This window comes from Diadema antillarum, unplaced genomic scaffold (assembly GCF_040938485.1).
Source record: "Diadema antillarum isolate AM-2024a unplaced genomic scaffold, OU_Dant_1.0 seq00000136_RagTag, whole genome shotgun sequence".
Lineage (NCBI taxonomy): Eukaryota > Metazoa > Echinodermata > Echinoidea > Diadematoida > Diadematidae > Diadema > Diadema antillarum.
Genome location: NW_027271213.1, coordinates 160292 through 177500, shown reverse-complemented (window position 1 = coordinate 177500; position 17209 = coordinate 160292). Strand labels below are relative to the sequence as shown.

The window sequence follows — 17209 nt, the reverse complement described above, 5'->3', positions numbered from 1 at the left end:
AGTGCAAAGGTGAGTTAGGGTGCAAGTGTATATGTGTAGTTTTGTTAATTGCTTAATGTTTTACAATGATGACTTGACTGAGATGATAAAGCGAACCTAATTCGGTTGTATATTATAAGATGTCAATAAAAATAATCACGTCAGGTGATTTCAGTTTTAACTCCGCAGTAATTTGGAAGAGTTAAACGTTACTTCGCGTGAGCTAGAAAACTACATTTCCAGCACTTTTCATGCATGTTTGTTTCCCCAAATCTGCCTTTTGAACTATGCATTCTGTGTAACGTCCGAAATTCAAACTTGTAAATGTGTCTGTTTGTAGGGCACTGGCTTATAAATGACCTAGACCACCCTTGCGTTCGGAACTGCGATGCCAACCCTGCACCAATGACCTGCCGATACAACTGGACCATCGAGAGTTACTTCTCCGTATCTCGTGCGTGCTACCAGTGCCCGTTTAATTCCTATGACTGCTCCCGAACAGACTGCGTGCCGATGGCGGGTTACGCGCGACCAGTATACTCAGTCAATCGGAAAGTGCCCGGACCGTCAATTCAGGTACTGGTGATGGAGAACACCAACTTTGCCTACCATGACAACACGATGAAAGCAGAGAGAAAAGATCTAAAGTAGATATGGAATAACATGATGGGCCTCGTGTTTACACGGAAAAGAGGTGGAATCAGGTTTGGAAATATCTATTTCAAAATATAATGTATTTGATTTTGACAGCATTCGAAATTATCTTTCCTGCGTTTTAGGGCGTGTCTGGGTGTGTATAGAAGTGACGTCACGTGAATATTATTATGTTTAAACTTTTGTTATTAATGCGTATACTAGATAATAATCCGTTTCAAATGCAATTTACACAACTGAACGAGTACATTTGTATTTCACCCAACATTGAATTTCAATTGTTTCGTTTTCCAACCACGTCATAATTATGCTTCAAGGTCTGCGAAAATGACGTCATCGAGGTGCGCGTTCGTAACATCATGATGAACGAGGAGGGGACGTCTATACATTGGCACGGATTTCATCAGCGTGATACGCCTCACATGGATGGCGTGTCAAAGGTCACCCAGTGTCCAATCCAAGCAGGCCATGAGTTCACCTATCGCGTTCCCGCCATCAACACAGGTTAGCAATGTACTCTTACATAATCAGTACAGTGAACTCCCGTTATTTATTCTTTGAAAGCTTCATTAAAGTATTTATTCTTTGAAAGCTTCACTAAAACGTTATTTGATACAATCATATTCTCCAAACCAATCAAGATAACAAATATTTATGGTAAATGATTGTAATCTATTGTCAATCTCTATTTTCTTCCTTCAACTGCATCTTGCACTCACACCTGCAACTGCACTGCACCCACCTGATCACTTTCCTCCAAGAGATGTTGTGTCGGTGGATAGTCCTTCTATGAGGCCTCCATCCATTTCAAGCTTAATCGCTTACGATGGTGGTCTCCTGCATTCAATGATCTCTGTTGTTTACTGAAAAATACTGTATATTTTATTTTATGTTTCTGTGTATCTACATTGCTCAATGCAATCACCTATGTGTATCTATTTGTGTACTGTTATCGATTTATTTCACTGCACTTGCTATTATTTGTCTTTGTTCTTTTTGAAAATTTGTATTCAAATTGTATCTGATTGAAAACAAACAAACAAACAAACTCCCGTTACAACGCTGCAGTTTTCTTTTGTTATACCGAAATTTCATTATAACCGAACCAATAAACCATGAAAAGACAAAGAGCAGATGATGTTGAGGTTTGAATTTTACTTCGTTGTAACCGAAAGTTCGTTATGACCGTGTTCGCTCTCACGCGAATGAACCGAGTGTATCCGGCATTATAAGCTGCAGTCTGCTCTGATGATCCTAACAAACTTTGACTCTACTGGCAAGTTAATACGTATATCTAATCATCATAGGCGGCAAGGGGGGGGGGGGGGGGTTGTATCCCTCTTAATTTTCCTGGAGTTAAAATCTTAGTATAACATATTTTATCTTAGTTCATGATTAACAGTTTTAATTCCATAGATTTTGTATTTGTAAACAAATTTGCCTGCAGAAGGCTTATGAAGATAATTCGACCCAATTCCCATTAGAATATGAAATAATTAAGTCAGATTTTATTCCAAGTGACACATTTTGTTTGATTTTCTGCGATCCATCAAAGAGCCCCGTTATAGTTCGTTGAATTTTACTTGTAAAGATACAAAAGATCACTTGTGGGAGAAGAGGATAACCCCTCTCCCACCCACTCCCGCAAGGTGCTTCAGTCCCCCCCCCCCCCCCCCACCCCTCCTCGTTACATGAAATCGCCGTCACTGATGATAAAAATTATGACACGCGTTAAGTTTCCATTGGTAACACATTATTTGAATCCAGTACGTTAATAAACAGGAGTGGGTAAAAAAGTGGTCACAGCTTGTTTTTCCGAAGGCTCTTCAATCCGAAGATTCGTTATTCCGAAGGTTCGATATTCCGAATTTCATTTTCGGATTAATAAATCTTCGGATTAACGAACCCTTTTTCATTTTCGGATTAACGAACTTTCGGAATAACGAACGTTCGGAATAGCGAACCTTCGGAAGAACGAACAGCACTCAAAATAGTACAGTGTATATGGTATATACTTGTTTAAACCCAGTTTCTACAATGGAGGGGGGATGGCAAAATTACATGAATATCCAGGATTTTAGTAATGTCACAAGCAGAAAATCATGAAAGATTCCGAATTGAATTGAGTGGAAACAGCTATATTACTCCCTCCTTCTCAAGTATCATTGTTTCATTGTATGCTTAAAGGGGCATTCCAGACGATTTTCATAATTTAACATCATCATGTAGGTCCTATATTAATAGGCAGCTCCATGTACAGATTTGTTGAATTTATTTTTGTCCTTGAGCAGAGGAACAATACACTGAAAATTTTGGAACAAATCAAACTTACAGTGCTAAAGACATAGGAGCCCAATATCGTTCAGAAATGTAGAAATGTAAATTCCATTACAACACCACTTGCTTAAAGGAGCATTCCGGACGATTTTCATGATTTCACATCATGTAGTACATAAATCGACAGTTCCATGTACAGATTTGTGAAATCTATTATGGTTCTTAAGCAGAGAAACAATACACTGAAAAATCTTAAACAAATCGCACTTAACAGTGCTGATGACATAGGAGCCTCGCGTAATTCATAAATGTAGCAGTGTAAATTCTATTACAATACCACTTGCTTAACAAGTTCACCTGTGTAGAATTTATGCATGCCATCTTCTGCTTCCTTGAGCCCCAACTTATGTATTTTTATGGTGAGGCTGCCATGTCATCATCCTTGTCCATTGCAAGTTGTTGTAAATTTTGAAAACATTCTTATTCCTCAAGCCAATCGCTATAAATTCTGGAACTATGTATTCAGTATAACTAAGCTGCTCAAATACAAAAATTTGAAAATCATCCGGAGGTCTCTTTTAAAAGTAAACCGGAGCTGGCCTCCGCTCTTTAAGGCCGTGTCACACCATACCGCGGGCTTGTGGCGAGGAGTTTCCAGCACGTAGAAAATTTTCAGCGGGCGAACAAGAATGTTTGCAATTTTCATTCATGCCTTGTAAATACCGTACGGGGGAACTTCTGCGGCTTGACTTGCGGGGAAACAAATTTACTCCATGGGAGCTCTCCGCAGTTGGTCCGCACCTGACAGTATCTAGCGCGTAGTTGCCCGGAGGTGCTCACGCAAGTCCGATTTAACCGCAGCCAAGTTTTGAGCATGACCAAAACTTTTTCCGGGTGAGTCGCGGAATGCCCATAGAGGTCCACGCAGAACGCCAGTAGGAGACCATTAGCGGCAGTACTTCCCAGGCAATCCCCACGCAGGTACTTCGCAGTCCCGTATGCAGCCAAGATAATGTAATTCTGTGAGATTTCAGCCATTCCATTAGAGGAATTCCTTCACTAAGTTGTCAGCCCCCACGCGACTGGTACAAAGGTCACACAGTATTCTCGCAAGTATAACGCGTCCAGCAAGTAAGACACATGCGCTGACTCGCACAAATCCTTTTCCGCCCTCAGGAATATCCGGTATGCTAGAAAATCCCTACACGTAACAAGCCCGAGTAGCTTGCCCGGAAAGGTGTGACAGGGCCTAAACACGGTTGCGGGTAAAAAAATATGCGTGCGCACCTCTGGGCGACTACTTTTGAGATACATGGTAGGTACTGTCATGTGCGGATATCTACGGGGACCTCCGGGTAGTATAGTCAAAATTGTTCTTTGCAAGTCGCACGCAAGGCTTGTGTGACACGGCCTTGACAACACTTAGGTTTGAAGCGATACAAAAAAAAAAATGCAACGAGTCCGTTTCCGGTGCGCATCAATACCTACCTACCACATACCTATTAGATACCAGCATTATAATAGTACCAGCATTTGGAGCTTGATAAGTACCCCATCAAACGTTCCCCTTTATCTTACTTTGAACCAGTGCTCTTTGGAATATATGTATAATTATAGGTATGCCTATATAGGTTTTCGTTGTTGTTGTTCTTTTTTCAGCCTGTAGTTCATGTTGATTACAGAACAATTTACATTTTCTACGTGGAGTCACAAAGTTCAATATTAATTGTGGGTTGTCCTTGTTGTTGTTTTTTATTTTAAAATAGTGACTCTTTTATTTTTGCATTCTTCACTTTGCCTATTTGGCATAGAATTAGTGCTTTCAATTTCTCATGACTGCTCATAGTGCATCTGTTACTCAGTAACTCCCAGCAATCGCTGACCATGTACAAAGTATATAACACTGCGTATCAACTTATATCTACTTTTAAAAACAATGTTCTATTATTCCATCAAAATAATCAAAATAATACAGCCCTAGACATTTGAAGAAATGACTCGAAGAAATGACTCAATGACTCGGCATTAGTTATGGATACTCGTTAATTTGCTGCATTGCTGTAACTTTGCTGTAAAGAGAATGTAACTCGCTTTACGGGTTTAAACTGTTTTGACCCGAAGAACCGAACAGCAGTAATTTAATAGATATTCCTTTAAATGACATGATAGAAATAACACCGCTATGTCGTTGACAACTAAGCATCATTTGTTGTAGCATGGTTCAACCTTGATGTTTTCATTTTATTTCTTTGCCCTAAAACTTGACGCAGTGTACATAACGGACCTGTACTTTTCAGGAAAAAAAAACTTGATTAAAATTGAAAAAAAAGAAGAAAATAATATCACTTTTGATGACATCAACTTCTCTTTTCAGCTTTCTTATATCGTCGCTCACATGAGATGACTGTGATGACCTTTATTATATGCCACTTTGGTATTCTTGTGTTTGGTTGTATATATCATGGTATTGTGACACATGTTTATAATCTTGTCAGCTCGGAGCAAGGAGGTTCGAGAGATGGAGTAATAACTGACTATTTATTCAATCAAATTCAAACAAAGCTCGTTGTTCCGAAGGTTCGTAGCGGACCCTATATCACTTCGGATTAACGAACCTTCGGAATAGCGAACCCTATTTCATTTTCGGATTAACGAGCCTTCGGAATAGCGAACCCTATTTCATTTTCGGATTAACGAACCTTCGGAGTAACTAACCTTCGGAATAACGCCACAAATGTTCGGATTAGCGAACCCTTTTTCATTTTCGGATTGAGCATAGTGATTCATTTCAGTTCACCGGCAACTTTCTTCACAGTTGAAACTAAGTATAGAACCTGTATACACACGCTAAAATACAGTCAGTGCGATTTGTAAAATGGATTTGAGACATTGGGATGAACAGAGAAAATGGTTGAACGTTTTATTATAAAAATACGATCATTGCCCCGAAAGCACAAAGCACATGCATTAAACATTCTTTTGACCATAGAAGTAATGATTAAGGTATAATGAATCAATCAAGTCAAGAAGCATTTGCCTTGCATAGTCCCTTTAATGTATTTTTATGTATGTAGGTACGCACTGGTGGCACTCGCACAGCGGTATTCAACGGGCCGATGGTATATACGGCTCCCTCATTGTTCGACAGACTTCATCCTCCGATCCCCATCGACATCTTTACGACGTCGATGATCCTCGCCACGTCCTCGTTATCATTGAGTGGTCAAGGCAGCCAGCAACAACGACTGCCGCGGGACTCTTCCATGGCGCGGGAGTGATCGAAGTCGATGGTATTCTCATCAACGGCCGCGGTGAGTTGATCTTCAGAAATTGCATGATGATGATGATGATGATGATGGACAGCATTTATATAGCGCTATTAATATATTTTTGTCCGCAAATACAGGACTTTAGTTTAAACAGGTGGACGGACGGTTTTTTGTTAAGATTGGGAGGTTTCAAGGCTGTTACAAATTACACATTTATACATTTATTCTTTTATACGTTATACATTATAATTATGTATCATATACATAGTTATCACTGTTCCTACAGTATGCATGATACGTACATGACACTGTACATTTTACATTTATACAATACTAGAGTATATTTCACAGTATTATATATTAAACTTTTACACGCTATTATGCACTGTACATTATACTGTACGTATACATGGAACGTAATATAATACTACATAGTATACATTTATACATTATACATCATACATTTTTTTCAACTATACGTCATCCATCCATTGTTTTCGATTTTTAAGTTTTTTTTTAATCAATTTTGTGGACGGCGTAACTAAATAACCTTTTGAGGCATCCTAATGAAACTTGCCATGTATGTGTATGAGTGAAAAAGTTGTGACTACAGCTTTTGGGTGCACATGCTCAAGATCAAAGGTGAAAGATCAAGATCAAATTCTCAACATGTAATCATTTTCCCCATATCTATGCAATAATTGAAGGTATTTTCTAAGCATATACATGTATTACCCGACGAAGATTCTCTAGAGAAAGTTTTGGAACATGACGTTAAAGGTCAAAGGTTAAAAGTCAAGTGAAAATGCTAAAATTTCACGTTTTTCTCCATATCTCGGAAATGGTTCAAGGTGTCTTCATGGAACTAAATACATATGCATGGACTGCATGACACTGATTCTCTTGGGAATTTGGGGGTCATGGAGTCAAAGTTTAAGGGTCAAAGTTCAAGGTCAACTCCTCAAAATTTCACCATTTTCTTCATATCTATGCAATAACTGAAAGTATTCTATTGAAACTTAGTACATATACACATATTATCTGTTATCCAATGGAAATTCTCTAAGGAGGTCTTTGGCCAAAAGGTCAAAGGTCAAAGGTCAGGTGAAAATGTTTTTTTAATACTTTTTCCTCCGTATCTCGCATGTGGCTCAAGTTTTCGTCATGAAACTGGGTACATATGTACATGCATGTACTGCCTGACAGTCATTCTGTTAGGAATTTTAGGGTCATGGGGGCAATGGTCAAGAGTAAAAGACAAGGTTAAAATGATAGGATTTTACTATCTAATGCTGAAATTACACTTTTTTCAAACCTTGGAGATCACTAAATGTTATAAACATATAAAAGGGTCAAAGGTCAACAAATCCTAAAATCCCCAAATAACTGCTCTCTTAAACAATGATATAACCATTTATCCAATCAAACCTAGTTCAAGGAAAGTGAACATTCAGCACATCTGCGACAAACATGTCATTTCAGGTTTTTGCCAAGTATGTGAATTTGTAGTGATACATTGTCAAGCATACTTAGCAAACTTAGTAGACCTTTTGAGAGAACCATATACATTACGGTGGAGGCATACCAGTCGCCATAACGACATTTCTAGCATTGCGATCTATATTTCTTCTTCGTTTTTTGATTGAAATGAAAACTTAGAAGACAGTGTGAGTATTATCTGCACACTTTTTATAATCAATTTTGATCTTTTGACTTGGCCAAAATATCGAATTATCAAAATTAGAATATTTTTTTTTCATGTTTGCCTGATGAGAAAAGAAAAAAAGCCTTCAACAACGACATATCATTGAATATTATTAGAATAGGTACTCAGATATTATTGTGATACATGATTGTCAATAGAGGGAGAATCACCTACGAGATCATTTTGTGCAGGGACCAACTTGGTGTTTGACAGCGAAGACAAAGCGAACGTCACGGTAGATCATCACGTAGTGTACGTCAAATCCGGTTTGAGATATCGCTTCCGGGTCATCGGGGCGATGGGTGACGTCTGTCCCGTGACAGTCTCGGTGGACCACCACGAACTCACCGTCATCGCCACTGATGGTGCACCGATCGACCCCCTAGTCGTTGACCGTATCACCATCTTCTCCGGAGAGCGTTACGACTTTGTACTCGACGCAAACCAGAAGATGGACAGTTATTGGATTCGCGTGGCGGGTGATTTGGCGTGCGCTTCATTCCAGGTTCGATTAACATTTCAGTCAAGTATGCCAACTCTACTTCAAAGGTTTAGGATTCTCATTATGCATAAATTAATAAGAATGATAATATCTTTATGTAAGGCATAGAAATATGTTATCCAACTTATCATTCCAGACTCAGATACAAGACTTCGTAGTGACGTATATCAGTTGTATTTTAAAAAAAGAGAGAAAGCGCTAAGAAGACACATGTCCATCCTCGGTAATGTCCCTCAAATTCTGAGTTTTCCTTGCATCGATTTACCATTGTTTACTTCGGAGATAAATATGCAAATATGCATTTTGAAATTTAACCAGAAAAAAAAAATACTGAATCCAAGTGAAATTCCGTCCATTCGATAATGGGAAAAGGCCACTCTGTATTCTCACCATTACTCTTTTTCCATGGTTAAAATTCATCGCTTTCGTTACAAAAAAAAAAAAATGGAACTTGTCTCATCAGTCAATACAAGTTGGTATATGCTTACTAAACTCTTCCCCTATCTTCCGTTTTCCTTCAGTTCAGCATCTTATTCTTTTAGATTTGACAAGATGCATATTATATAGATGATGACTGGCGGGGGAGGGAACATACCGAATGTTCCACCCGAAGGGTTTGAAATACTATTGAGGGACTTATATAGCCTCCCGAAATAGCATTTCAAACCCTGAGGGTGGAATGTTTGGTACATGTTCCCGACAACAAAAGTCATCATCTGTTATATTATATGGGTTAGTCAAATACGTCAACGTCAACCACCAAAGATCGTAGAGATTCAGTGTACGATCTTTGCAACCACGGCCACCAGCATGCAGCACAATTACAACGCACTCGATCGCTCCCTCGCGCGCGCAGTTTAGAGCCAAATTTACTGAGCGCGCGCGGTCCTAGGCCTTCTGTCATTTGTTAACGTGAAAATGTTTTCCCACGGGAGAACATTACCAAGAATGTTCGCCCATGGGTGAACATAACGAATGTACCTCCATCACGTGACTGTGTTTAGCCAATCACTAACCGGTATTTGACTAACCCATTTAATATAACGATATGTTTAACAGGAGTAGTATCCATGATATTGGGCCATGAGTTATTGTGCTATGATATCGGTCTGGTATGTGATGAAATGGTTTGAAATGAGTTATATTTCTTATTATTGTATATTCTTGAAGGAGTTAGCGATCCTCCGATATGACATGACTCCGCGTGGTATTGAACCTGGCGAGGACAAATCCATAAGACGTGAGGGCGTGACGTTAAACCCCCTAGCAGGAACTGACGGCATCCTTATATCCGACTTGCGGGATGCAGGTAGTATAATAACGATTGGTTATCAACTCAGAGACTACTGGAAAAAAAATTGTACATGAATTTACAAGTTGACATTTTACGTCGTTTGCAAACTCTACTATAATGGTTACGGTGCTTGGCTCCGTTACAAAACCCGAGAAGAGTAAGACATCAAACATTTTCACTCAAATTTTGGTACTCAGGGTTTTTTTTTTCTTTTTTTTTTACAGATTATGAAATAGAACGTCGTCATAATCTATTTCAAATGGTTGACATGATTATATCAGTTGAGAGATTCAACTAAACTCAGATAATCATCTGTCCTTTATGATGTTTTAGGTGATAAATTTTCTCTATAATTACCTAGAAGAACGGTTCGACTTTAAAATGACGCTAAAATGTTTCAAATCACATGCGATGTTTTTTAAATCAAAATGATCCCCACCATTCCAAGTTGCTTTGGGTATCATATCCGATTTTATGTTGTGTTGTTTCCATGATTAATCATTCCATTAATGTCAAAAATTTGTGAAACGATGATGATGAGTGGAACTTGGCAACAGCAGTCCTGGCAATGTTTCTGTAAAATGAGCTGCGATATTAAGAATCAATCATTTCTGGATGTAAAGAGATGTTCTTCGTCTATTTGTAATTGTTCGCCTTATACATCCTCCTAAGCTTGTGTCATTGTTTGTTTGTTTTTGGTTCTCAGAGGAGACTGTGGATGATCTAAGCCAAGTTGACGTCACCAGCTACGTAGAGCTCAATGTTATAGGGCGCAACAGAATCAAAGGGCTTCATGATCCCGTCTTTTACCCGGTCGAGAACGCCGGGAATGACACGTACCTTGCAACCTTTCTAACCGTCCTAGACAACATCACGCTGACACTGCCCGGCGTTCCCCTTCTGACGCACGCAAAAGAACTGGGTAGCTCGATGTTCTGCAACCGCCAATCTCTTCTGGCGGATGGAGTAGATTGTTCCAAGACAGGCTGCGCGTGCATACATACCCTCAGTTTCAAACAAGATCAGGTGGGATATTCTTTTTTTAATAGTCGTATTAAAAGAAGACGCAATATGCAAAATTCTCATGAGAAATGTGAATGGCAGTCAAAGTTTGTATAATGTTTGACGTTTTGAAATGTAAACAATTAATGTTTCTGTGATATTAATGTGACTAAGAAAAGACATGGCAAGTGAACATGCAAGTTATGCTGAGTCGAGGGGAAGACGCATTCCAATGTCTTTTGTTAAACAGTTAGTACTTTAGCAATGATTGACAGATGAGATCATCTGAGGAATATTGGTTTGAAAGGATTTTTTTGTGTGCGTTCCCAAGTAATCTGAAGAAAAATAGTAGAAAAATAGAAAATAGAAGTTGGTTAAAAAATATATGGAATGTTTCTAGATATTCGTTTTACCGCAAAAGTGATGTTGAGGGTATCATAAATCAACAAAAATCAACATGCATTTGGATTTCAGGGGCCCTTTAAGGAAAATGTGAGGGACCGTTCACCTCTGTGTACATTAAAGGCATAATTTACCATTTGCAGATGAAGCAAAAACCCAGCTTTAGTGCCATGAAATAGTTCTTAAATGTGAGTTAGGGATAGGGACAACCAATGTAAAAATTTGAATTAGTATAATTAATGTTAAGTATTGTTAAATCTAAAAAAAAGTGAACAATAATCATATCAATAGAAAACGTTTCTAGACTAAACCATGTGCAGTTATGGTTTATTGAGAAAATTAGTTATATTTCAGGCTTTATTGCGAAATTTCTACATTGTAGGATATTTTGTGATGCAACTGACCTTCACATTATGTATCAAATGTAATATCTGAAACATTACTTTGTTTAGATCACTGATCCCAATGGTAAACAATACCTTTAAAGCAGGAGTCGGTACCTTAAGTGTGAGCTTTGATTTATCTCAGGCTTTACCGACAGTGGTGTATCTAGGGGGGGCAAGGGGGGCACGTGCCCCGGGCGCCACTCCTTGGGGGTGCAAAGAAAGAAAAAAAAGCGAAGAAAAGAAGAAAAAAAACGAAGAAGAAGAAGAAGAAGAAGAAGAAAAAAAAAACTCGCCCGGAAAGGGGGGGAGGGAGAATGGTGGGGGGGGGGGGGGGGCAGAAAACCAAATCAAACAAGATAAAAACAAAACATGATGATGACGCGGACAAAATGACGATGTTTATTGTGTTCACACAAGAATTCCATGTTCCGTAAGCTGAAATACAAAAATTTTCGGCGCGCTCGCTACGCTCGCTCGCCAAATATATATAAAAAAGAAGGTAAGAACAAAACTTGATGATGACGCGGACAAAATGACAATGTCTATTGTGTTCACACATGTCATTTAATATTTAGCAGGCAAAATGTTTCACTGAGCAGCGGCTGCAATTTCTTTCGTTCTGAAGCGATCGCCAATTGGATCAAAAGGCGCCAACGGTTTCGAACATACGGGGGGGGGGGCGCAAAAAAACCCCAAATCAAACAAGAAAAGAACAAAACGCAATGATGACGCGGAAATATACAAATTTCGGCTCACTCGCTCGTACTAATTTAGAGTATTTTTTCAAGTCCTCAGTTTGGTGGTATAAGTCGTTATCTATAAGGCCGTCACTATATCTTGATTAGAATTGTAAGATTTAATAAGCAAAAAATGACAAGAGTTCCATGTTTAGTAAGCTGAAATATAAAAATTTTCGGCTCGCTCGCTGCGCTCACTCGCCAAAATTTATCAAAAAAAGGAAGAAGAAGATAAGAACAAAACGTGACGACGCGGACAAAATGACAATGTCTATTGTGTTCACACATGTCATTTAATATTTAGCAGGCAAAATGTTTCACTGAGCAGCGGCTGCAATTTCTTTCGTTCTGAAGGCGATCGCCGATTGGATCAAAAGAGGACGCCAACGGTTTCGAATATACGGGGGGGGGGGGGGGGCGCAAAAAAAAATTCTAAAAAGATAAGAACAAAACGTAATGATGACGCGGAAATATACAAATTTCGGCTTCAGTTTGTTGGTATAAATCGTTATCTATAAGGCCGTCACTATATCTTGATTAGAATTGTAAGATTTAATAAGCCAAAAATGACAAGAATTCCATGTTTTGTAAGCTGAAATACAAAAATTTTCGGCTCGCTCGCTGCGCTCGCTCGCCAAAATTTATATATATATATATATATATATAAAAGAGAGATAAGAACAAAACGTGATGATGACGCAGAAATATACAAATTTCGGCTCACTCGGGCGCACTAATTTAGAGTATTTTTTTAAAGTCCTCAGTTTGTTGGTATAAATCGTTATCTATAAGGCCGTCACTATATCTTGATTAGAATTGTAAGATTTGATAAGCAAAAAATGGCAAGAATTCCGTGTTTTGTAAGCTGAAATATAAAAATTTTCGGCTCGCTCGCTGCGCTCGCTCGCCAAAATTTATCAAAATTCGCTACATTTAAATCACCCTCAAAAGACCCCTTTTAAGTGCTTGAAAAAAGCATATCATATAGACTTTGTTTAAAGTCCCTACCGGGATGGGGTTGGGGTTGAACACTTTTTCAGAAATTAAGGGCGCAATTTTCGCGCTTGCCCCGGGCGCCGTTTCCCCTAGATACGCCACTGTTTACCGATGACATCTTGGCTGTTTAGATTTAACGGGAAGTCTCTTGTATTTGGGGGTCTTTATCCTCGGCTTCGCACTTTCTTGGATTTCTTTGTTATTGATCAAGGTTGTTGAGTTGGTGATGATCAACACGGGAGTAATCGCGGCACATCCTATGCACCTCCATGGGTATTACTTCACCGTACTGGGAATGCGGTCACTCTCGATACCATTTTCGACGGAAGACTTTAAGAATCTTGACGAAGAAGGTTGGATTGTCTACATCATTTGCTTTTTGTTTTGGGTTTAACATCGATTGATTTTGGCATTTGTGATTGCATTGGGCAGGTTGTTTTTTTCAAGTAATTTGGTGATTTTCTTCCGTACGAAGCATTCTTGATATAATTTTCAGCATTATTACAACGTTGCTTACAACCTACGCTGCCAACACTGGATATCCTATGGGTTTACGATGTGTAACTTTGCAGTTGGAGAATCAATGATATCATTAAAAAATCAATCTTTGCAAATACTGGTTAGGCGAAGCACAAGTAGCCAAGGGAGGAAATTAAGCATGTTATGGCTAAATCTTTAGATACACAGTAACGAAGGAAGCTTTATTCGTTATGTACTTGAAAAAGGCAGTACTGGAAAAGGGTGACTCATGGAAATACACGTACACACAACGCCTGCATGTATCTCCACATGAAAATCAGGGCAAATGTGATTTCTGATAATTTTTTGTGTTGTGTTCTCCAATTCACAATGTAAACAAATATCAAAACAGGTAAACTTTGTAAATGGCCATGGTTTCGAAAATGCTCAAACATTAGCTTTACTTGCTATAATGTGATTTTCCATCATCAAGACAATTTTTGTAGTGAATACGTATAGTGTGCCTGATATTATACATGAGCTTTATAAGGCAAATAATTCACTTGGTTAGTAGATGTTCATTTCAAACGCGTCTGATTCATTGTTAATGCAGGAAATGTAAGTCGCAATCTAAACAACCCCCCGCGGAAGGATAGCGTGATGGTACCGCCTGGAGGCTATGTAGTAGTGAGGTTTCGCGCCAGTAATCCCGGATGGTGGCTGATGCATTGTCACTTCGACACACATTTATTGGTGAGAGTAATGAATTCCTTCAGCATTGTAACTTTGTATTAACAATGTTCATAATTTCTAGTTTCAATGAAACTCGATTTGGTCATCCAGGGTTCATAGAGAAAGCAGTCGTAGGTATATCTCCTTTTTTATAATGTTTCCAAGTTTTTATTTCATTGATACGGTATGATTAAAGTCGGGTCAATACGTATCTCCCGATTCCAGTTTAAAGTATTCATAGAATTAAAAGTTTGAAGTGTACAGGGGCAGTTTCCTCTCTTGATGAAACTGGATGTCTTTTATGGAGTTTGTGCATTAAACTTCAACAGAAAAGACCTTGATAGCGTGAAGGGGATATCACCACCGTGATTTGAGATGAAACGCTGAGGAAGCCGCCTTCTTGAATCAATTTGATATGGCTAGCTTAATGGGGTACAGCAGGGGGCATTTCATGAAGCGTTTTGTCCGACAAACTTGTGGCACAAATTTGCTCTCAGCCAATCAGAGGCAAGAATTTTAGTAGCTTATGACAGTTTGTCAGGGGAAAAAAATCTGACAAAACGCTTCATGAAATGATTCCCCCCCCCCCCCCCGCATGTGTTGGAAGGGTCGGACCAGTAAGACGAGTGGACAAATTTTGCCCCGCGATAATGGCTGGACGATACCATCATAAACATTTCTTGACTTATTCCCCAGAATGTCGTCATATTTTACGTCATGTGCAAGTGAAAACCAAGTGTTATTTGAGTTTTTCAAGTCAAGTTATTTGAGTTTTTCAAGCCGTCGCGCCGTGTGTTGCTAATAAATAAATTTAAAAAAAGTTTTCGCTTTCTACTTTGACACCCATGGCCAGACACTGTCCAAACATGACATTAATCGTTCTCAGGGGTAGAGGATATAGAAAAGTTCGAAAAATATGGATGATCAGCATGAGAAGAGGGGTGTGGGGGCGTCACCAAACTGTACATTTCTAAGATCTTTTTTTCCCCTCAAAATCCAGAGGTAATGCAACCAATTTTGTTGCAGTAAAGATCAAGGGAGCACAACCCTTTTCTAAGGGACAAAAGTCAAAGAATAATACCAAAGACGAAGGAATATAAGGTATTCCGAGGGCTACCTCGGACAGGCCCTTTGTAGCTGTAACTTTGTGCTGCGGCAATCTTTGAAAAAATTATCATTTTCATCTGTATCAATGCTGTCGGTGTTCCCATTAACAGTATAGTTCAACGATGAATGCTGTCATTTACCCACTGTTTATTTTTCCCCCCGCTATTAGTGTTCTCCCAATCATGTATAATCATCATGACAGTTACTGTCATGATCGTTGTCGCTTTAATTTCCTTTACAGCTTGGTATGGGACTGTTGGTACACGTTGACGGTCCGCTGCCGGCGCCACCCGACGATTTACCCGTATGCACTAAACTGCCGCGGGTCTGACTAGCAAGGGAAGAAAAACGCTTCATAGTATCTTTGGATTTGTGAAAAAGAGCCGGGATATTTGCGAATGCAGGCAAAAATAAGTCTATGTATGCTCTGAGAGATATTGTTTACTTGCATTTGCCATTGTGATGGCACAATACTCTTGTAAGATGTATTGTCAGATTTTGCTAACTGTTTATGTTCGTATGCCTGAAAAAACAACAACATAGAAATGTTTAAAGAAGTAAAACAATGCATGTTAAAACTTTGTACCATTTTAGGACCATAAAGTTTGAAGTCGTAAACTGGAAACGCTGATAAACAGTGCGTTAAGTGACCGGTCTAAAACAATTCTGAATCGAGTCATTCACATATCAAAAGTTGTTTGTAAATGATCCGATAATGAGATACCAAGCACCTCAAATCAAATCAAACACATATATTTGTTATATAAACTCGTGAGTACGACAGGGTGGCATTCTAAGACGAAGATAACCACGCACACCAAGGCAAAGTGTATAATCTACACCGGCTCACTTCATTATTTGATATCATCGTTTATCTGTGTAGACATGCAATCTTCTCAGAATGCGATATCCCGAATCAACGGGCACAGCAGACAACATGTGTGCACACAACACATAACACCTCTAATATTTGTTCGCGTTATCTTTTATCTCCCTGTACCATGTACGTACCGACACGAATTCAATCTGTGGATGATTATTTAATAGATTGATTTCAAATATTTTCATTCTGCTAAACAGGCAGTCGTAATGCTCCTCTACTGTGGCAAGATTACTATCCTATTTCCTCTTCTACAAAATCGCTGTATATTGCCGCATGCTATTCTTAAACAATTACTAGTATGACGACATTAAGTTGGTGATCTCATTCTTAATCATTCTCAATCTTTCCGTTCGATTTTTAACTTTGACCTACGCGTGGCAAGCTTGCTTCTACGCATATTCCATCATAGTATGTTTATTTCTGTAGCATTCATTTTCAGATTCCAACTTTCATAGAGCGACCACTATGTTTTATATGTTTGCAATATTTTATAATGCCTCCTAGCTGGATATTTTGTATAATTTCATTTTGTAATGTTATGCCTCCCAGCTTGATATCATGTATTATTTAACTTTGTTTTGATGTATTTTTTTATCGAGAAATATCAAAAAATAGAATGAAATTCAGTATCGTGTAACGTAATACGTGGAAATCATAGCCGTACGAATACCTTTTTCGTTACAGAAGAATACGGATAAGATTAAACTAGACATAATTTTTGTGCGTATATTAAGATCCGGCGTACTTTTGGTAAGATATTCGCATTATGCGGTGTTTTGTATATTTTAGTAAGCTGTGGCTTTATGAATATAGTGTCTCTTGAAG

General features: G+C 38.7%; 1 protein-coding gene across 1 annotated transcript in view; it reads left to right on the top strand.

The window, feature by feature from the left end:
• LOC139727567 (uncharacterized) overlaps positions 1 to 15832 on the top strand; it is a 15839-nt gene extending 7 nt beyond the window's left edge. The window contains exons 1-10 of the mRNA XM_071638549.1: positions 1 to 9; positions 320 to 555; positions 951 to 1137; positions 5985 to 6221; positions 8076 to 8389; positions 9557 to 9695; positions 10387 to 10706; positions 13415 to 13556; positions 14276 to 14415; positions 15743 to 15832. The exon at positions 1 to 9 is cut by the window's left edge and continues 7 nt beyond it. Coding sequence (XP_071494650.1) covers positions 1 to 9; positions 320 to 555; positions 951 to 1137; positions 5985 to 6221; positions 8076 to 8389; positions 9557 to 9695; positions 10387 to 10706; positions 13415 to 13556; positions 14276 to 14415; positions 15743 to 15832 — 1814 coding nt within the window. The remainder of the gene's footprint in view (positions 10 to 319; positions 556 to 950; positions 1138 to 5984; positions 6222 to 8075; positions 8390 to 9556; positions 9696 to 10386; positions 10707 to 13414; positions 13557 to 14275; positions 14416 to 15742) is intronic.
• Positions 15833 to 17209: the final 1377 nt, after the last annotated feature.